The following is a 22,470-nucleotide window of genomic DNA, read 5'->3' on the forward strand; positions in this document are numbered from 1 at the left end:
ATTACCCTGTGCAATTTTCAACATACTACTGTTCCTCTATCTCCACCTGGCTCGTGCTCTCAGACTAGTCTCTAAATCGACAGAGCAAGGATGGTAGATACCTTTAACTTTCAGAATCCAATGGGTTCAATGTAGGGACTCGGACGGGGTTTTTGTATTTAAAGTCTGCGACTAGTTAATTATTTCGATCCATCTATAGGCTATGTTTCATAAAGCAATGCAGTTTTATAAAACTACAGCTCGTGTTACTAGACTGGTTGCGCTGCTGCAATTATACATAAACACTGCATTAGCCTCGCAGCGAAGAATTTATGTAGTGGCTCAAGGAATGATGGGGAACAAAAATAGCCTTCCATATCTATGTAGTATAAGCACGAAGAGAGGAAGGTAGCAGTCTTATTCTTTTTAAATCTGTCGAGAGGGGAAGAAGGCTGGGTCAAAGCTTAGTAGGTGTAGCCCTTGACGAACATCCCTTTCTTGGATTCCTCCGACTCGCCCTCGCCAGTGTACTTCCCGAGCTGCGCAAGGGAGTTAGCCTTGGCACGCACCAGCAGTGTCTCCTGAGCTGCCTTCACATTCTCGGGCCGCCCTCCCCATGTCTTCAGGCAGGTGTTCTGAAGGGCTCTTGCGTAAGAGAAGGACACATGCCATGGGTTGGGACTCTGGTTCATGGCGTTCAGGTTCAGAGTCGCCTCCACCTCCGATTGCCCGCCCGACAGAAACTGGCATCCACAGCCATCCAGTTGCGTTATGATCACAAGTCATGCAGAAAACGCTCGAGGAGTTTAGACATTTTAGAGGGACGAGAGACTTGCCATGATTCCGGGGACGGCGGGGGGAATCCTCCGGTGGAGGAGCTTGAGGGTGTACTCTGCCACCTGCTCTGGTGTGGCCCTGTCCTTGCACTCGGCTCCAGGAGTGACCATGCTAGGCTTGAGGAGGATCCCTTCAAACATCACCTTGTTCTCCGCCATGTAGTAGAAGACCTCAGCCCAGACCTTCTGCGCCACCTCGAAGGTGCGTTCGATCCCGTGGTCGCCATCCAGCAGGATCTCCGGCTCCACGATTGGGACAAGGCCATTGTCCTGCAAAGCAAATCCATCCCATACAGAGCGCTCGTGCAGAACATGATGCATAAAAGACTGAAAGAAGAATTCTACAAGTAGAAGACTATTACCTGTGCAATTGCGGCGTAGCGAGCAAGACCCCAGGCAGCTTCGTTCACAGCGAGGGCCGAAGGACCATTGGGAATGCTCACCACCGTCCGCCTATTCGCACAAGAATAGAGTTTATGGATAGCTTTGCATGGAGAAGGTGAGGGGATGAGGTGGGGTTGATGCAAGTTTTTACCATTTGGCAAAGCGAGCACCTTGCTGGTAGTAAGCGGCGGTGCGGGATGCGAGCCCGTCAAGACCTTGGCACCAAGATTCGTCATTCGAGCCAGCAAGAGGCACCAGACCCTGGAACCAGAAATCCAAAGCAATTGAATCGTTTGAGAGGTTTTATGCTGTGAGGAAGTTGAGTTCTTTGATCAATTAGGGAATTTGGTCGCTTACCTTGTCGACCTTGATACCGGGGACGATGTTCTGGGAGACAAGGACGTCGACCATCTTCTTGCCATCAGTGGTGGATTGGTAGAGGGTCTCCTCGAAGAGGATGGCACCGGAGATGTAGTTGCCGAGGCCGGGGGCGGTGACAAGCAGGGTGCGGTAGGCCTGGCGGTTGGCCTCGGTGTTCTCCAGCCCGATGGACGCCAGCCTCTTCCCGCACGTCGCGTTCGACTCGTCCATGGCCAGGATACCACGCCCTGGTGAGGCAATGGTTTTCTAAGCCGTTCGATGGAGCAGTACAGAGACATCAGAACAAGGATAAATGCTAAATTGCTGGTACAGGGAGCAAAAAACAAGTTGGTCATGAGGTGTTCGATGATATGCTTACCGCGGTCTTCACGAGCTCATTGGCGTAGGAGGTGGCGGCGCGGACAGTGAGGGAGGCGGCGGGGTGGCACTTGATGGTCACGGAGGCAGATGGGTGGCGAAGAGACTGGCCCTTCACCCACTCTGACTTGTTGATGACCGGAGAGGTCTTGAGGAGGGATGCCGATGCCATCAAAGTCTTAGAGAGAGAACTCCTTCACTGCGCTCTGGAGGTAAGGTGGATGGAACTCTGGAAGGCAGAGAGCCTCTGCTGGTACCCTCTCTCTTTGCGCGATGAACACGGAGGCATGGGTCTTTCTTGGTGCTGCTCCTCTTGATTTATAATTTGAGGCTGCCACCAAGAGATGGGCCATTTGAGGCTGAGATGAGCTTGCCAATGGGTGGTCACCACCTGTGTGATGCCTCACACGTGGCAGGTGACGGACAAACGTTGAGAGGTGGGCGATCGCGAGGGCTTCTAGTGGGGTGTGAATTTGTGGATTTTGTTCTCTCATTGCGGCTTTCCAAGTTCGGTAGAAGTTTTCTTTGCAAAGAAAATATCGATAAGAAAATTCCAAGCTCTAAACAAGCCAAGCTCAGCTGCTCTAGGGACCGATGAGAACTGGACTGCATGTTGGTGGGCCTGTCTAAAAATCTAATGGACGGTTAGGATTCGTTTCTTATTTCGAGTGGACCCACTGCGATTGGCCTAACCGAGATTTTTTTTTTTCTCTTTCTTTCTTTTAGGGGCCTTTAGCTCAACCCGGACCGTTCAGTTGGGTGTGGGGTGTGGACATGGACCTTCATTTGGTTTAGTTCTAGGCAAGCTGCTTAGAGAATAGTCAGGTTTTCATTTAGATTTGGCATTCTCGTGACCTCGTCTATTGTTCCTGTGGCAGCAACAGCAGCAACAAAGTATTCTCCATTTGGATAAGTTAGAGGACGACTCTAGATGGACAGGATTTCCATTTACAAGCTCGTGTATAGTTTTCAAGAAGTTTTTACCAGTTCATCTCAATGAACAATTTTTACTGCTACCTCTCAAAGAACGAAACCCAACTCCGGCTTGGCACAAGACATCCCTGTTTTCATCACTTGTAAATCCACCACAGCCACAGCCTGAACCTTATACAGAAAACCAGTCCAAATCAGAGCTAACCACATTAACTGGACCCAGAGTGTCCATGGCCAGGCCGAACACCTGAGGAGATTTTTAAGCAGAATCTTATATTGTTGGTTTTCCCTACAGAAAAAACTGGGGGTTTGGGGAGACTAGGGAGTCCATTCCGGTGTTTTGGAAGCTCTAGCTAGGAGCCTAAGGCGTATAATTTTTTTGCTACTATCCTTATTTTTACTCATGGTTCTTTCTCAATTATTTTGTGATGGTCATGGCTTTGGCTTGAGCTCAGAGATCGGGGACCTTGGTGTCAACGGTTAGAGCATTGCCAAGTAGGCAGATGTATGCAACAAGGATGGCCTCATACCACGTGGGACAGGTGAATGCCAGAGGATTTCACGTCCCAAGGTGTTAGCGATCTAGGAAGCTGTCCTTTATCTTAGCCTTCATTCCTTGATTCCTCCAAGTATCGTTCCATCTCGGGCCAGAGACAAGACTTCTAGAAGAAACTGGCCATTTCGGACAACGGATCCCAGCGGAAAATCAACATGAGAAAAAGCAACACTGCTAGCCATACCCATAATCTTGGAGCTTTAAAGATCCTCATGGATGGTCCCATGGAGATATTTAGCTGTTATACTTGCTCTTACGGTCTTACTCCGATGGATAGCCAGTAGTCGATCCGAATCCAACTAAGGACTGTGTCTATGAGTGGGCAGCAAATGTTGGAAGATAATGTGCCGTCATCGAAAAAGATGCACACAGTCAAATCAAGACAAGACGATGATGTAGATGAGAGAGAGATGTGCTGGATTCCGCTCGACGTCGGGAAGAAGAATCTACAAAACAATCCTGTCGGAGATGACTTCGATGAGGACCCTCCGAGCTCAAGTTAGTGAGGTGGTTCGAAAAAAAAGATGACAAAATCTCGGGATCGCAAAAATAATGTGCGCATGCCCCCTTATTTGAGAGGTCCCCGCTCACCTCTATTTATAGAGGGAGCAAAATAAATGGTGAAAAGACAGATGATCATGTCGATCATGTCCTATCGTACGGTGCTGTATGGTGCCGCATGGGCATCTTTAAACGTGATGGCGAGCGTGCCTTCTACTCGGCACGCTTATGACGGCGAACACTACCGGATATGGGATATAATTAATGATCCCGTGGGCATATTTAATGAAATCATATTTTTCCATCACGAGCGCAGCTAGCCGATCAGAATATGGTGTCTGAGTGATATGACCTTAATGTGGCCTGTCAGAATCGTATGATGACCATATTCGGTGCTCAGCTAGTCGACTGAGATCCGTATTGTCAAGTCGGCAGAATGGGATCGTCAGATTGCCTTGTCCTCGATTGACGTAGTCGACCGCTAACCAATATGAACTCGATCATAGGCTGAGCGCCATGGGTGCCAGAAGCCGTGGGTGGCATATTAATCTTAGTCGGACTAGTGCGACCAGGAGGAGCAACTTTAGTCGACTGGGAATCCACATCGGTGCCCAATGTCGACCTTGCGGTCGAGACTCGTCAATCCGAGTTGGATTGATTGAAGACGGCTTGTCGGTGAAGCTTCCTTAGTCAGCTCAGATACGAGAAGTTGGGTAGTCAGCTAAGTGATGGAGATCTACCCCAACACTTTTCCTAACTCTCGAGTCCGACTTTGTGGTTAGTCGGATGAATGAAATTCATCTTCGGTAGATCCGAGTTGCTTTTGCCGACTGCCACTCGATTGTCGCTTTATGGGGTGATCATTGTCTTGTCTTTTCGTAGGACGTGCAGCAGTGCCGTCCCATCGTGGATTGCATGCAATAAAGCCACAAACTTGAGATGATCCTTCGTATTAATGATAGGAGATCGATTGGCAGGACAATAATGAGCAGCGTACCTGAGTCGTCCACATGTCATCTGCTCATTAGTCCAATCCGTGATCACATGGATTGAGCCGACTTAGCAAGATCTAATGGTGGGGAGTCAAACGTAGTCTGATTGGGATTGTTTAAACAACTACGTAATCGTTGACCTCTTACCAATTGATTCTGAGTAACTTTATTGAGATCAAAAGTGAATTGTACGAATTGCGCTAGTTTCAATTTTGATTTGCCAGCTACTTATTTCATGACTTTAATTTGAGTTGCGGATTAAGCTAAAAGTGGATGAGAGAGAGGCTTTTCTATGCTCTCTATGCTATGGTCTTCCCAATTGACTAATCTCAGTTCAAAGACAGTGGAAGGATCCATCCATCAGCTTTTCTATCTCCACAGCTAGACACTCTAAGATCTTTTTCAAATTGCTCCTATTTCGAGTCAAGAGATAGATAAATAGACACATTCTATTGCACTAATCGGGGCGTGTTCTCGATTTGAGCAGCTGAGAGGGATTGATTTGCAACTTCGGTTGAGATTATCGCCACATGTCGTGATCTCCGAGTTAGGCGTGGTACTCGACGTCGATCCTAACCGTCGACGGGACCTATAAATAGGGGTCAATCCCCTTCCATTTTCGGTTCCATTATTTTCGCTCCACCTCAAGTTCGTCCTTCTCCTTTCTTAGCAGAGAGCTTAGCCACTAGCGAGTCATCCCCTCCGGCATCGGTCTTCCGTCGCCGTCATCGTTACTGTTGGTCTCCTTTTCTTTCTTAAAGATTTTCTTCTTAGTCATTTTCTCTTCCTTTTTCGGTCTGTTCTCCTTTTCATGGCTTCTACTGGTAGAGAGTTTGGAGATAAGACTCCGGTCAGTGACCAAAATTCTTGGGCTCCAGCCGCCCAGAGGGTGATCGAGGAGACTGCTCGGGATGAGCCCGATGAAGCATCTTCTCGGGCACTGGCCGAGTTTTGGATTCCAAGAAGTATGAGGACGAGCTCACTAATGCCAGCGCGAACGCGTTCCAGCTCGGGTTCGTGGAATGCAAGAAGCAAGTTTGCCGCCTCGTGCCCAAGATAGATTTGAGCTCCATACAACCTGATAAAGAATCAGATGAGTCGAGCGATGAGGAAGTAGAGGCCGAGGAGGACCGTCCCCATCAATTTTTTAAATTTCTTGTGTACTCTTTTCGGTTTTCAGCCATGAATCTTCTCTTTCTTTTGTAACGAACTCCTCCGAAATGAAATGAAATCTTCTTTTCTTTAATTTGTGAATTGTCCGATTTGATTCTTATGCATGCTTTCCTTCTTCTCTTTCATAGCAATCGTTTCATAAAATTGACTAAGTAATGAAGTCGGTAAAAAAAAAGCAATGCAATCAGTTAGAAATGGCAGGCCGACTAAGTCACGACCGAACTAATAGATTGATAAAATCTTCTAAGTCCTGTAATCAGTAATAAAGCAAAATAGTTGGCAAGAAGCAGCAAATCGAATAGATCGTAGCTGAATTAATGAGCTTGAGAAAATTCTCCAAGTCAGATATTCAGCTTTTGTAGGCGAACTCAGTCAGAGTGAAGTCGTAGTCGTAGATCGTTCACCGCAGATTATCCCGATGTATGGGAACTTATGGAAAGTTTTAGGACCAATAGATCCTTGGCTAGTTGGTGTTGAACCGACTTACTGCAACTTATTTTCGTCGATCGTATGACGAACTGCAGCCCATTTGCTCATGGCCCTTGGCTATTGCGAGTATAGTGGCAGTTGTCGAACCATGCAGCTCCAATAATCGGACATTAGCCGATTAACGTAAAGATTTCGTCTTGATCTCGCGTTCAATCTGGTGCTGTAGCTTTCGACAGGCACACTCATGGTTGAGGGACCCATCCGTTGTTAGGAACGGACCCACTCCCAACTTCGGTAGTCAGGTATGAGTCGACTAACATTTTTTCGGGTACAAGCCGATAAGAGAGTAGTTGCATCATAGTTTTCTGAGAATTTGAACTGTAATGCACATAATATACAGGAAGAAATATCTCTTTATTTGATGAAGGCATTCTTATTGATAGTACATCTATAGATTCTCGACGTTCTAAGTTCGAGGGATCTCGGTGCCATCCAAATTTTCAACTTTGCAGCCTTTGATCGCAGGACTGTCGAGATTCTGTAGGGATCTTCCCAATTTAAAGATAGTTTTCCTTGCTCGATGGGCTTGAAAATTTCTGCTCTTCTGAGGACTAAGTCTCCTACTTAGAAGATTTATGGCTTGACTCGGAGTTGTAATATCGCACTATCCTTTGTCATAGGAGGCCATTCTTAATCGAGCTCGTTCCCAGAATTCTCGAGTAAATCCAAGTTGCTTGTCTCTTGTCCAATTGGTTGATTCGTCGTAGTGTTCCACCTGGATTGAAGGTAGGCCAATTTCAACTGAAATTATGACTTCAGTTCCGAATACTAACTTGAATGGAGTCTCTCCAATCAGGATCCGAAGAATTGTTTGTAAAACCACAGCACACTGTGAAGCTCATCGCCCAGCTTCCTTTAGCTTGATGGATTCTGATTTTCAAGCCCTGAAGAATCATCCTATTGGTCACCTCGCTTTTCCATTAGATTGAGGATGTCCACTGAAGTGAGCTTGTATATAATATGATACTTCGCACAGAACTCTTCAAACTTGGCATTGTTGAACTGTCAGCCGTTGTCAGTGATGATCACTCGGGGTAGATCAAATTACAGATGATAGATTTTTATAAAAAACTAGTAGCTTTCTACTTCGATATCTGTTCTAGTGGCTCAGTTTCGACCTACTTGATGAAGTAGTCGATGTCTACTACAAGAAATCTTCTTTATCCACTGACAGGTAAGAACGGATCGAGTAAGTCGACATCCCATTGGTCGAATGACCAGGATGCCGAAATGGCCATGAGGTGGTTGGATGGAAGCCTCTGGATGTTGATGAACCTTTGACATTGGTCATATTTCTGCACCAAATCGTAGGCATCTTTCTGCATAGTCGGTCAGTAATATCTTGTCGGAGAATTTTATAGGACAGTGATTTGTCCCCAAGTGGTTGCCATAAATGCTTCGTACACCTTCCGAAGAGTATAGTCGGTCTCGAAAGGTCAGAGATACTTAAGCAAGGTAGAGACACTGACTTTCTATAGAGTTGATTGTCAACGATCACATACTGAATTGCAATCTCTTTAGTCGGTGTGCCTTAGTAGGATCATTGGCAAAGTTTCATCCGTCAAGAAGTTGATGAATGGGTCAATCCAACTCGACTCCTATCCGACTTCGACCTGACAGACTTCTTCCTCCGAGTCAATGCTCAGGCTTTCAAGATGCTCGATGAAGATTTTTTCAAGCTCTCCATAACCAAAAGTAGTGAGATGAGACAGAGAGTCGGCTCAGACATTCTCAGAATAAGGGATGTGGAAAATTTTGAAGTGATCAAAATATGATCGTAGGGACTTAAGCCTTTGTAGATATCTGGTGAGAACAGGATCTCGGACCACATATTCTCCTCGAGACTGTCCAACGATGAGTTGCAAATTGATGAATACCCATAAGCATTTCACACCGAAATCTTTAGCGATCTTGAATCCAACTATTAGGGCTTCGTATTCCGCTTGTTTGTTTGAAGCCTTAAAACCGAATCGAAGAGCATACTCGATCACCATTCATCAATATTGGTTAAAATCAGACCCGCATCGCAGTCTTGAGCGTTTGAAGCTCCATCAATGTGTAGAATCCATACAGGCTCCTGAGTGTCTTCCAAGAGTTGTCTTCGACTTGATCATTGTCAGTTAGGGTACACTCGACAATGAAGTTGACGAGAATCTGAAATTTCATCGATGTCATTGAGACAAGAGAAAGATCAAACTCAGTGAGCTCGATGCCCACTTTGCTATTCTCCCCGAGGTGTCCAATTTATGAAGTATAATCCTCAGGGAGAGGTCAGTTAAAATTTTCACTAGATGGGCTTGAAAGTAGGACTGTAACCGTTGAATAGTCATTATGCTCGCAAGATGACCTTCTCAATCCTAGAATATCTTGTCTCGACGTTGCGAGCACCTGACTTATGTAGTATATGGGCCTCTGCACTTTGTCTTCTTCTCAGACCAGCATCGAACTGACGGCTTTTGAAGTGGTCGCCACATACATAAGTAATTCGTCATCGATGCTGGGTTTCATCAGAAGTGGAGGAGAGCTAAGTATTGCTTTAACTCATCCAAAGATTTTTGACACTCCTCCGTCCAGATAAAGTCTTTCATTTGTCCGAGGGTCTTGAAGAAAAGGAGGCACCGTTCCACAGATTTGGAGATGAATCAGCTTAAAGATGCGATACGTCCCGCCAATCTTCGAATGTCCTTTCGAGAATTAGGAGGCTTCATATCGAGAACCGTCTTAATCTTCTCAAGGTTGGCCTCGATGCCTCTCTTTATCACCATAAAGCTGAGAAACTTTACTGACGTGACATCGAAGGTGCACTTAATCGGATTTAGTTTCATCTGGTGCTTTCTCAGGGCGTCAAAAGCTTCAGCCAAGTCACTGATATGGAGGATAGCTTTAGTGGTTTTCACGAGCATGTCGTTAATATAAACCTCTATATTGCATCCGATATGATTTTTAAAGATTTTGTTGACCAACTTTTGATATGTTGCTCCGACGTTCTGGAGGCCAAAGGCATGACTTTGTAGCAGTACAGACCCTTGTCAGTGATAAATGCTGTCTTTTTCTCATCCTCGGATGCCATCCGAATCTGATTAAATTCGAAGAAGGCATCTATGAAGCTGAGCAGCTAATGTTCCGATGTCGCATCAACTAGCTGATATATTCAGAGGAGCGGAAAGCTGTCCTTGAGACAGGTTTTATTCAAGTCGATGGAGTCCATGCAGATCCACCATTTACTGTTTGCTTTCTTGATCATAACTACATTTGCGAGCCAATCCAGATAGGTTGCCTGATGGATGAAGTCCGCCGCCAATAACTTGTTAACCTCTTCATCAATAGCCTTCTGTCGTTCTAAAACGAAGCTTCTCTTCTTTTGCCTCATCGGCTTATAGTCGGAGTCGATGTTTAGTCGGTGGACAATAACTTCCAGAGAGATGCCTGACATTTCGGAAGCAGACCAGGCAAAGACATCGGCATTTCTTCTCAAAAAATCGATCAGCTCCTCTCGTAGTTCCTTGCTTAGTGAAGATCTGACTTAAATAGTTCTGGTCGGATCTCCACCGTATAGAAAAACTGAGATAAGCTACTCCACGGGTTCTCTCCGGCTTTCGATTTCTCTCTGGTCTAATCCGTCATCGATGAGGAGAGCTTCAGCTGGTCTTTTTTCATTGAGAGTAGTTAAGTAACATTGTCGGACCAACTGTTGGTCTCCTCACATCTCGTCGGATCCATTCTTTATCGGGAAGCACACGAGCAGATGATAAGTTGAGATGACTACTCGAAGCGCATTCAATCCGGACCACCTCAAAATAATATTATAGGCAGATGGGACCCAAGCTACAAGAAAGTTGATGTGAATGATCGATTGTCGAGATGGTTGCCCGATCGTGACAGGAAGTTCGATCTCGCCCTCTACTTTGATCGAGTCACCAGTAAATCCGACTAGAGGAACATTAATAGGTTTGAGGAGTTTAGCAGAAAGCCGTTGCATTCGAAAGAAATAGTCATAGAAAATCATGTCAATGAAACTTCCATTATCGACAAGACATCTTCTTATATCATAATTAGCAATTGTCATTGATACAACTACAGCATCATTGTGGGAGTCTGGACTCTCCGCAAATCTGCTTCAGTAAAGATGATGTCGTTATCGGCGCACTGACGCTTGGAAGTGCTTTTGCAGTCGTCTACCCTCCGGAGTCACGGTCCCACCGAGATCATGATGATTATGCCCACTGTTGGTCGAATGTGAGGCTCCTCCTCGAGTTCCGGATGAGGTGGGTCAGAAGGTAGCTGCATAGGTCGTTCCCACGCATACTTCCCGAGATACCCCCGCCTTATCAGATTCTCGATCTCATTTTTCAGTCGGTGGCACTTCTCTGTGTCGTGCCCATGGTCGTGATGGAAGCGATAATAGTGCTTCCAATCACGAGATTTCATCTTCATTGGCCGAGGTTGACGAAGGAAGCTTTCTCCTTCTATCTCCATCAGAATCTGTGATTGAAAAGTAGTCGGAGGAGAGTAGAAGTCATACCTACCCATAAAATTTTTGGACTTCTGGCTTACTCGAAAAAGTGGAGCCTCCTTCTCGGTATGGATCCGATTAGGTTCTCCGAAGCCTCCTCCTTTCCTTGCCTTCTTTTTATGGTTCTTTCCTCGAATTGGCGTCGGTCAGTCGCGACTTCTCGACGTGGATGTATTTCTGCGCACACTCGAAGAGTTCGACGTAGGACCAAGGGAGCATCTTGTCTAGAGAGTAAGTGAACTTGGCATTCCGAAGTCCCCACTTCATCGTCATGATGGCCGTCATCTCATCGAGGTCCTTGACCTCTAAGGTGGCGATATTGAAATGCACCACAAATTCCTACAAGGACTCTCTGTCCTGTTGCCGGACAAAGAAGAGACTGTTAGTAGTTTTGGGCACTCTCCAATTTATGCCGAAGTATGCCACGAACAGTTGCTTGAACTGTTCAAAAGAATTGATGCTTCTTGACTGCAGGCCTGAGTACCACGCTCGGACGATTTTTTGGAGTGTAATCGAGAAGGCAATACAGAGAAAGACGTCAGATGCCCCTTGTAGAAGTATGAGGACTTTATAGTTCTCAAGATGGTCGAGTAGGTCAGTGGAGCTATCGTACGGTTCAATTTACGGTATTTTGAACCGACTAAGAATTAGCTCGTTAAGGATCCATCTTGAGAATGGTGGACTCATACTGATGTCGAATTTGTTGGTCGGGTCTCGATGGATGGTCTGGAGTCATTCTAGATGGTGATCTATCTCTTTCAGTTTTTGATCATACTCGTCCAGCCGTTGTTGCGACACATCGGGATACCGCGAGTAGCCTGGAGTGAAACCTTCCCCAAAAGAAGAAGATCTTGACAGAGACCGCAGCCTCTTCCCCTTGTACTGAGTTCACCGAGGGAAAAGTGGAGACCGACGGTCATCAGGATCCGCATGCGAAGCACGTCGAGACTTCGAATGCGGTTGTCGTTGGGCGGGTGGAGAACTCGCTCGACGAGAATGCCGTGTAGAGTGGTGGGTTGGAGATCGCGGACGATGGCTGCGCCTGGAAGGTGCATCATATGGTGCGAGCTCCTCCAGCTATCGTTGTTATTGTTATTGTTGTTGTTGGAGATCTTGAACAGCCTCCGTCAGGTTTTTCACCTGCTGCATGAGGACAGCAAATTAGGATCTGTCATCATCGGTAATTGTGAAGCACTCGGCTCTCCACAAGTCACCGGGGGTGTCATACCGCGACGAGCGTTGAACAGAACCAGCAAAGACATTCTGTGCCTTTATCTTGGCCATGAAGGTCCTTGAGAGAGAAGATTTTTCTCTGCTCTATGCACCCCCTTCTTGGTACACTAAATTGTTGTGGCCTTACTTCAGTGGATAGTCGATAATCGATCCGAAGCCGACTAAGGGTTGCGCCTGTGAGTAGACGGTGAGATCGTCGGAAGATAACGTGCCGTCATCAAAAAAAATGCACACGGCCAGAGCCGAGACCAAGGGCGATAATGTGGATGAGACAGAGAGAGATGGTGCTGGGCTCCGCTCGACGCCAGGGAAGAAGAACCTGCAAAACAAGTCCCGTCAGAGGTGACTCCAGTGAGATCCTCCAATGCTCAAGTCAGTGAGGTGATTCAAGAAGGAAGAGTGATAGGTCTCTGGATCGCAAAAATAGTGTGCGCATGCCCCCTTACCTTGAGAGGTCTTCGATCATTATATTTATAGAGGGAGCAAAATGAATAGTGAGGGGACAGATAATCATGTCAATCATGTCCTATCGTACGTTGTCGCATGGGCATCTTTAAATACTGAAGATGGGCGTGCTTTCTACTCAGCACGCTTATAACGCGGATGCTATCGGATGTAGGGTATAATTAATGATCCTGTAGGCATATTTAATGAAATTATAATTTTCCAACATGGTGCGCAGCTAGCCGACCAGAGTATGGTGTCTGAATGACATGATCTTAATGTGGCCTGCAAAATCGTATGATGGTCATATTCGGTGCTCAGCTAGTTGGCTGAGACCCATATTGTCGGAGTCGACAGAATGGAACCATCGGTTGCCTTATCTTCGATTAGCGTAGTCGGCCGCTAATGAGTATGAACTCGATCACAGGCCAAGCGCTGCTGGGTGCCAGAAGCCGTGGGTGGCATATTAATCTTAATCGGACTAGTGCCGACCAGGAGAGCAAACTTTAGTCGGCTAGAAATCCACATCGATGCCCATGTCAATCTTGTCGGTCGGGACTCATCAGTCCGAGTTGGATTGATTGAAGGCGGCTTAGTCGATGAAGTTTTTTAGTCGGTTCAGATACAAGAAGCTGGATAGTCGCTAATGACGGGATCTACCCCAACACTTGCATAGCTTTGTATTTCGCAATTAAATAAGATAATGTAAGGACACTTTGCATCACCATTGGTGCAAGGCCCTAAACCCCTGGAGCCCAACTAGCTTGGCATGCCTTGCATGGCTCGCAGTTCCATCCTATCTTCGCCCAGGGGACATAAAGAAAATTCTTTGTACACCACCTTCGATACAGAAAATTCTATGTGGAGCACACCACCTCGCGGGATTGATTCATGTAGCTATCACTTCCCAACATGCATTTAATGTCTACAGTCTTATTTTTTCATTTAAAATTTTGAATGATGAAAATATCCCCTCTTTGGATAAAATTATGACATCCTATGATCATATTATGACATGATCAAATTATGATTTCCTACAAAGAAGTCATAATTTGATCCTAAAATATCATAATATAGAGGAATTTTTATTCAACCATTTCCAACGTACATTTAATGTTTGCAGTTTCGTTTTTGCGTTTGAAATTTTTGAATGACAAAAATCCTCCCACATCTAAAAAATTATGACATCCTATGTCATATTATGATATCTTATGATGAAATTATGAATTCTATATATGAAGTCATAATTTTTTTCACAGCATATCATAATAAGCGAGTAATTTTGCTATTCAAAATTTTAAAATTTTTAATAAGGAAAATACCCTTCCCACTTTATGACTTCTAGAAAAAAATTATAACATCCATGTAGAAAATCATAATTTGACTGTAAAATATTATAATATCATCATAGGATATTTTTTTTTTTTTTAGAAGAAGAAAAACATTTTGTCATTCAAAATTTTAAATAAAAAAATAAAACTGCAGGCATTAAATACATATACTGCAGGCATTAAATATGTATTGAAACGTGATGGCTACATGATCCAATCAGATTAGGTGGTATATTTTTTTACATCCGAGGTGGTGTATAAAAAAATTCTCTACGGTAAATCTTGTCTTCTCAAGCAGCATCCGCAAAATGGGAGCAAAAGAAAAGAGAGCCTTAGACGCTGAGGAAAAATTATTGGTTGGACCAAATGATAGACCAGTTCAACCATAAAGGCACGCACAAACACATCTATATTACTTCATTTTTCTCATCTTTTTTTTTGAAAAATCATTAGTTAGAACAATTCTACCATAAGTATTTGGATCATTCAATAATAAATCAACACATTATCTATTAATAAAAAAAGCTATAGTGTTATTCAAGCTTGATTGAAAATTTTAAATGCAAGCTTGATTAAATAATTTCTGGAGGGTCAGGTGGAGCAACATGGCCATAGGTCCCAAGAAAAAAAAACAGGTTTGAACTTTTACTGAATTTGTGGATTGGGAATTAGTAATTTCTTCAGCTTGCCAATGGGAACATTGGTTTAGTTCCCTTTCGGCAAGTTGCAAAGAAAACAAAATGGACACCAACAAATCTACAGTTAAATATAGCAAAATGACAAACAATCTGCCTGGAGGCCACAGCAATCCATGCATGGACAGAAATCAAAGCCTACAATACAAAATGGCTGCCTTTCCCATCAATTCACAGGTAGCAAGTCATACACTATGAACAACGAATATACTTTTCCAAAGCGTCTATCAAATATTAAGAAAGCATGAAAAGTACCACATTTCAGGGAAACTCACGGTAGCAGTCAAGTCATGATAATTTGCCTCACTGACTTCAAGAACAAAGATTCGAATGGCAGAAGAATTTCTACTTCACATAGGTGGAAGACACCCATAGAAGTATGTAGCTTATCAGAGAAGTGCTGACCTCCAAACTCCGCGGACCTTGAAGTAGAGGTGGAACGACAGAAACCATCAAGAAGGTGCCCAACAGCCATGAACCAAAGAAAGCCCCAATCCTGAAGGAAACCGCAATATCAGATTTAAGAGAAAGAATCTTAAAATAATGACCAAAGACAAATGCATCACAATTTAATGACATAACCGGTTCAACATTTACATGGAATCTTGATCTAGCTAGAAGCCTAAGACTAAAAATCTAATTAATATATTCCAGCATCTCAAGTAATTTATCAGTGGCAGATAAGATCATTATACACCTAAGCATCGGCAAATCAATGTATCAATCTTAGATTTATGGTGGAGAATCCCTTGAATTTAAAAATACACCAAGAACATTTTTGTCTTTAAAAGGAAAAGCTACAAAGACATATAATGACAACAAAAAAAATAGTGTTCTTTTTCTCTTGCAAAATGACTGTGTAATTGCATGCTCTTTTTTTCTTTTATTTTTTCTTTTTTTTGATTGAGACGGACAGTTCATACAATAAGAGTATAGGTACATCCAAAAAAATCAAAAATAAAATATTGCTAAAAACTCTTGGAGCCGCCGCCACATCAGTCCAACCATATAGCTTGATGAGGGTCACAGCATACTATTCCCATCCACTACTTTTAAAGATTCAAACAACTGTATTAGCTGCTCTTCCAGACAGTTTAATTTCCAAGTATCAACTCTCTGAATCTGTTAGCATTATCCCCTGTCAACTTTAAAGACTGAGAAGTCCAGTGAACCTTGAGGGACCTCAAGTTTATTTTGGATAACCTCCACAGAATCTGCACTTCTTTACCAAAGTTTGGCCAACAGTGAAAGTGATTTGTTCTCTGACTACAACATTTCTTCATGTCTGATCTTCTGTCTGAGGGAATGGAACATCAATGATACTGCTCCCATTTTAATATTCACAAGCTCCAAAGAACTACAGATCACTACAAATATGAGCCCTTACAATGTCTTGCTTAAATTTTATCTTGAGATCTTGTGCTTTGCAAAATGATTAAAAGTCGGTATTGAATTAGGACATAATTAGGGATAATCTACGATTAGCACATGGGTTGGTGCACTCAATGCATCAGGATGACAAGCACACCTGATTGATTGCAATGTGACATGGAGAAAGCTTCCTGACTGAATGAAGTAGAGCATAATAGCCTTCAGCAAGGGGATTACTAAATTGCGTCTGCAGATACTCCTATATGGTTAGCATGGCAAGTGTATCACTAGACATGGATCTGCCTGCACCCAAAGTGTAAGCCATAAGTTGGATGTGTGCCATACCAAAGCTGAACTCCAAGTTGCCTAGCTCCTTGCCTGATCATCGAAACTGAGCCAAGATAGGAAAAAGAAAAGTTCCCGAAAATAGTTCCAAGCCCTTGAATTTAGACCACATCTGACCTAACTTATCAAGCAGGCAGGTCATGTCCGGGTCTATATGATAGGCCCTTAGACATTTATAGTCGAGTCACCATATATGTGAACTTAATAAACCAATACTGAAACAGAAATTATACAGTTTTCAGTTACCTGAAACTGGTTGTCATTTAACTCATTTGTTGTTAGTTAGTAATTGCAGGTTGATATGCAAAGAAGCCATTCCTATAAACTTGTGTGTTATTCCATGCTGAGGAGTTGCCATATTTGAGATAGCCTCTGTCCCCTTGTATCATCTACTATAATCAGCAGGGAACTCCAAGAAGGGACTGAAAATTCATAAAATCCCTTGTGATATAACCACTTGGTATATTTACATGCAAGACCCACTCTTCATGATTCAGATAAAATATTTCACAATTATACGTTTTTAAGTGTGCATGCATATGCTATCAACATATTCTTGAGAAAAACACTGATACAAACAAAGAGGAGACTGACTGAAGAGACCATTCAAAGGAATGCTACATATCTAGTGACTTCATATGGTACTAAATTTAACATATGTGAGCATGTAGCTGCAAAGCAAGAACAGAAATCTATGTGTGCTAGTGAAAGAGGAAGCATACCCATATAAGAAGGCTCGGAGTCGACTCTTAAGCCTCTGGTATATGAAATATATGGTTACTATAAGAGAAATGGCCACTTGGAGTGTTGGCCCTTCTTCCGTTGGAAATAGAACAGTGAGTATCCCGAGCACTATGAATGCACTGGCTGTCTTTAAAATACATTTGTCGATGGAGCTTCAAACCTACTTGCAATGGCCTTGACAACACGTGATTGAGTAACTTCCCTTATTTTTTTGTTGATGTTGATTTTTGGGTTTTTCCTCTCAAGAAAGCTCTGCATGATGATTTTGTCATGAGCTGATTCTATTGCATCAACACTAGGTTTGTGTCCAGCATATTTATTTATCAAAAAGTTCCTGGCAGCTTGAATTTCTTCTTCAGATGCTTCCCTGCTAATTCCAAGTCGTTTGTATGGGTCCTTCACATCAATCCTGGGGAAGATAGCTGAATGAATATGAATGATCAGGAAAGAAATTAAGAGAATGATGAAGGGACATAACAGATATTAAATCAACATGTAATATTCACTAAGAAAAACAATACAAGCTGAATAATGTGTGCAGCAGCAGCAGCAGCTGATTGAATGCAACCATATTAAAGGCCTTTGGAGAAGAAATTTAGGGAACAGAATTTTTGAAAAAATGATGTAGAGTTTAACTATTACACAAGGTTACTTGCCATTGAATACATAATGTACAGAACTCTAGGCTTACATTTACACCAACCATTACAGACTATGTCGGTTACATATTCAAATCATATCTGGTCAATTTTTTAAATAGAAATATGATTTCTTACCACAACTAATTTCTGGTCACTGCCAACTAAAATTTAGCTTGTTGAACTCTTTTACTTTTAGCCATTTTTTCATCAATGTCTTCTGTGGCACCACCTAATCAGCAAATTTTCTGGGCTGCAACTGAGAAGCTTATAATCCCCATGTGGATCCCCCGCAGACCAATAAAGGTGAGAATCTAAAGCCCATAAATCAGCAAAAGACTTGTCTAGTTGAATGTCTGTGGATGAGTGTCAGCATTCAAAAATCAGCTCTCATGGAGAATGGCTTTCAACAAAGGGATCTAATTGGGAGGGTACATATAACATCTGCAGGACTTTCTCTCTCTCTGAACAGGTACGCCATCTTTATTGTATTGCTATTGCATTCTAATATGAGGCTGTCATCCCTAGTGTGAGAGGGTAAGCTCAAGGGGGGAATAATACTAAAAAAGTTGGAATTGGACTCTTAGTTTAGGAGCCATCGTCTTAACATGTCCATCAGTTCTCAAATTGTGATCATAACTTTCTTACCTCTATTTGTATACAACATGATGACCATCTGAGATGATCATAAATATAAATTTTGTTAACAAGTAAATTTTTCTTGGTCAAGATGAAAACTGTTAGTCTGTATTCAGGTCTTATGGATGCTTATACTTTGAAGTAGACATGCTCACTTACCAGGTCAATTTTCAATGATCATCAAGTTCGCTAGACAACTAGTTTATTGTCCACATAGCCAATCAGCGTCATATAAAGCTTCAACTGAACAACTGTGACTAGCACTTCAATCCTGCACACAATCATTATCTTCTGTAGTTTTGTAGTTCACCTCCCCGGTCTACACTCTAACAACTATGTTATAGTTCTGGGCATCATTTGCCCTCTTTCAACCATGATCACTTGTTAACTTTCTCGAATCATCTCTTCTCCATTGAAATTGTGAGAATGCTTATTGCTCATTCATCAGTGGTTTCCATTTCTCTTCTTAAATTTTACTTGTCTTGAAGAAGACTGAGCAGGACATTTTTGCAATAAATGTTAGCACTAAATGGTTGGTATTACTTCTTAAGTCATTTGGCTTCAGTGTTTACTTTTTGATATCAATTATACTGTTGGGATACATGCTTTCATTTATTATAACCACTGAAGTGTTACTTAAACCACTAGCAACTCAATATCCCACATTACACCATGAATAACTAGATAATTCATCATTTTTTGTTCAGCATCAATATATCAATGATAAAGCCTTCTTCATCCACTGTACATCTTGTCAACTGCTTTAGGAAGTCACAAGCCACTGAATGCATCACGCATGGTTCAAAGTATTTAATGAATATTGATAGCAGACCACGACCCTCCATGACCAATGAATGCATCATTGTATCTTCTGAATTTTATTTGATCAAGGTGCAACCAAAAAAGTAGATTATTGTTCATAACATATCTTGAAGGCTATACATTTCAAACTTGTAATGCGATACTCACAATACAAATAGAACAATAAAGGTCAAAAAGCAATCAAGAAGATGCATACAGGACTTCTTACCAGTTGAATCATCAGCCATATCACCAAATGATGCATATATTCTACTCCTGATTTTGTCATTTCTTGTAGCTGAATGTTTATGGACCAGAGGTGTTAAATAGTTCCTGCAGGTAAAAGGTAACATCCCTTGGAAAGTCATCCAAATGATCGAGCTCAAAAATTTCTTAACAAAAATAAGCTAACAAGGATTCACAATTATAAATAATAAATCATATATTACCTGTCTATACAGGATAAATGCTTCACCCTTTCCCAACAGCTCCTGCTTTTAGTAAAAGGTGAAGCTAATCCATGTAATGAACTTGATTTTCTTGCAGATACCATACAAGAGGAAATTCTTGAGGGACTACAACTCAAGCCACATGCAGCATCTTGAAGTATAATCAAATAGCTGCCACCAATGTGCTAGGATAAGTTTTCAGAGATAGACTGAAAGGAGGCAGCATTAAAAAATTCAAACATTTTATTGATCAATTTATGTCTTCAACCCCTTAAATCATAATTAGGATACTCATGCATGAAAAAGTCAGCAAATATTCCACATCTATGAGTCAAAAAATAATAATTGTTACTGACAAAAGCAACAAACAAAAAGATCATAGGTATGCAAACAAGAAATACACCATATCTACTGAACCTAGTACTCTGAATCAACAGAAAAAGATGGTTCGATTAAAAGTGCATTACAAATATAAATATTGTTGGGGAAAGCATATAAATGTAAGGCATTATATGCATCCAAATCATAAAACACACACATTTTTGGATTATAACCACAAAACCATTTATTTTCTTGGACTAAACAGATCGAAGTAGCATGCTTATGCTTATGATAGATCCCATCATAAGTTCACTGGCTAGTGGTTGTGGATTAGTAGACAAACTAAATATAAAAAGGCTGATACAGTTGGATACTCAAGATATGGAAGTAGCATTTAAAATATTTCATAGATAATTTGATCACCTAGGGTAATTGCAATTGAAAACTACAGAAACTGCTATGCAGGATTAGATTGCGAACTAGATTAGAAACTTGCTAGCAAATTTTGGTGAATGAAAAAGAGAGAAGGTTTCATATCAAGATACCAAATGAAGTGATTTTGAGGTTCTAAAAGGTGTCAAAAAAACAAGGTTTTAGGAATGGCAGAAATTAAATAAAGCTGAAGATTAGGGATATGTTTGGCTAACACATGATTGACAAATGTGGATGCACAAAATCAAGTTGAGTACTCCCATTCTGCTCTATCTTTTCTCTTCTCCTCTCAGCCCTCTGTTTCTTCCTTTTATTCTTTCATATCACCTTTTTTGAGGATATATGTCAAAACTACCTTCGGCTCATATCAGTGGACTTAGAATCCTGAGAAATTCCATAAATGTGCAAGTTTATTAAAATCCTGAACTCATTCTCCCTTTCAAGAATTCCTTTGAATGACCATAAGAGAAATCCTCTTGGAAGATTTTACATACACGCCATCATACGAGCATGCCCTATGTAGTGAGTGATAATTTAGCAAATAGCATTTCCACATTCTATCAATCAAACCCTCTCTATAGAGCTACTAAAACAAGCAGCAACCTTTCTAATATCAAAACAGTGCCGTGCTGGAGATTGTCCGGAACTTTGAACGAACTACACTTTATCACCTTCTGCTTCCAAGACGTCTTCACAAAAACCTTGATGACAAGCAGACTATTAATATAAAGGAGCTTGTTTAGAATAGTGTAGATAACGTAATATGAGATACTTGTAATGTTCCCTCGCATTATTATGAGTAATATTCCCAGCAGTATTTTTCTTGGTACAGCTTAATCCATTGTGATCTCGACAACAAGAAGGAAGGACCAGACAAGGTAAATTGTTGAGAGGAGCCATTTCCCTTTATAAAAAACGCCGTTCTTGGTAACACTTCTGGGCTCCAGCTAAACCACGAAGGTCGCAATAGCAATGTCAGGAAGGTACGAATCACGGATACTAGATTGCATATATTAACTTGGAATCGATCATCATCTTCACAGGTACCTGATGCGATAGTGACTCTCCTCGATCACGATTTTCTTTTCTACTGATATACAAAAGATGACATTTTAAATGGTTTTCCAGGAGAGACCAGAATGAGGAGAGAGGGGAAAAAAAAAAAAGAAAAAGAAAACGAAGGCATGTATCTGACTCCCTACAATTTAAAGAAATAAGCAAAAAGAAGCATGTTTGAAGCATCTCAAAAAAGGCTCACAACATTGCTTCACGACAGCATCTGAGAATCAAAAGCTCCATAAGAAAATGCCAAAAAAAAAAGGCAATAAAGCGAAATAGCTTCCTTAATCATAGAGGGTTTCTCCATGGCGACACCCACATCCCAGCACAGTCCTTCTTCCGTTGAACATCGAAGGAAAACGCGATTTGAGGGAGAATTGAAGTGGATAAGGTTATGGCTTAGCAAAGCGCACCTGTGGAAACCCTAGGCGAACATGTAGAGGGTTAAACAAAATTGGGAGTCCCTTTTCGCGAAAGGTGTACTCGCTTCTTCTTCGACCACTCTCCGTCCGCCGGCTCGGAGAGAGCGAGGGAGCACCCGCACGACTACCCAGCAGAAGAGGGGCAACGAGAGCGAGAGCCGAGAGGGCATATGGGTCGGGTTGTTGGATTGCCTCGCCAAGGGCAACTGATAGGCTGCAAAGGGGCTAGGTCAACCCATGGCCTGACCCGACCTGACCCAACTAGATCCAACCTAACCTATGTTTGAAGGTACCTGAATCGATCAAAAATTAGGCCTGATTGGAAAGGAGGGTAAGGTCAAGGATTTATAATTTCAGATCCAAATCTAACCTAACCTCTCTTGTATATGCCCAAAATCTCAAACCATATAAAACTGCCTTCTCCTTACCCCGAATTATATTCTTCAATAAAT

The 22,470-nt window shown here is 42.3% G+C and overlaps 2 protein-coding genes across 2 annotated transcripts; both read right to left on the minus strand.

Moving 5' to 3' along the window:
• Positions 1 to 205: 205 nt before the first annotated feature.
• On the minus strand, positions 206 to 2,230 carry LOC105043516 (fructose-bisphosphate aldolase 1, chloroplastic). The gene is made up of 6 exons (XM_010921092.3): positions 1,939 to 2,230; positions 1,557 to 1,826; positions 1,351 to 1,460; positions 1,178 to 1,268; positions 816 to 1,085; positions 206 to 722 (listed from the first exon to the last, which is right to left on the minus strand). The coding sequence occupies exons 1-6, from the start codon at positions 2,107 to 2,109 to the stop codon at positions 444 to 446; spliced, it is 1,191 nt and encodes a 396-aa protein (XP_010919394.2). The 5' UTR covers positions 2,110 to 2,230; the 3' UTR covers positions 206 to 443.
• Positions 2,231 to 14,936: 12,706 nt separating this feature from the next.
• LOC105043515 (protein CHAPERONE-LIKE PROTEIN OF POR1, chloroplastic) lies at positions 14,937 to 22,213 on the minus strand. Its single transcript, XM_010921090.4, is given in 6 exon segments — positions 14,937 to 15,293; positions 17,236 to 17,395; positions 17,398 to 17,679; positions 19,565 to 19,668; positions 19,785 to 19,955; positions 22,010 to 22,213. Coding segments are annotated over 5 exon segments (801 nt in total). The 5' UTR covers positions 19,889 to 19,955; positions 22,010 to 22,213; the 3' UTR covers positions 14,937 to 15,142.
• Between the last annotated feature and the right edge of the window lie 257 nt (positions 22,214 to 22,470).

The sequence above is a fragment of the Elaeis guineensis genome, chromosome 4 (assembly GCF_000442705.2).
Source record: "Elaeis guineensis isolate ETL-2024a chromosome 4, EG11, whole genome shotgun sequence".
NCBI classification, from domain to species: domain Eukaryota; kingdom Viridiplantae; phylum Streptophyta; class Magnoliopsida; order Arecales; family Arecaceae; genus Elaeis; species Elaeis guineensis.

Bases quoted from the DNA above. Each gene is read 5' to 3' on its own strand.
- LOC105043516 (XM_010921092.3), bottom strand. From the start codon at position 2,109: ATGGCATCGGCATCCCTCCTCAAGACCTCTCCGGTCATCAACAAGTCA. The intron at 1,461-1,556 runs GTAAGCGACCAA...TTCTGGTTCCAG, and splicing joins CCGGTATCAAGGTCGACAAG to GGTCTGGTGCCTCTTGCTGG. The intron at 1,269-1,350 runs GTAAAAACTTGC...TTGTGCGAATAG, and splicing joins GGTGCTCGCTTTGCCAAATG to GCGGACGGTGGTGAGCATTC.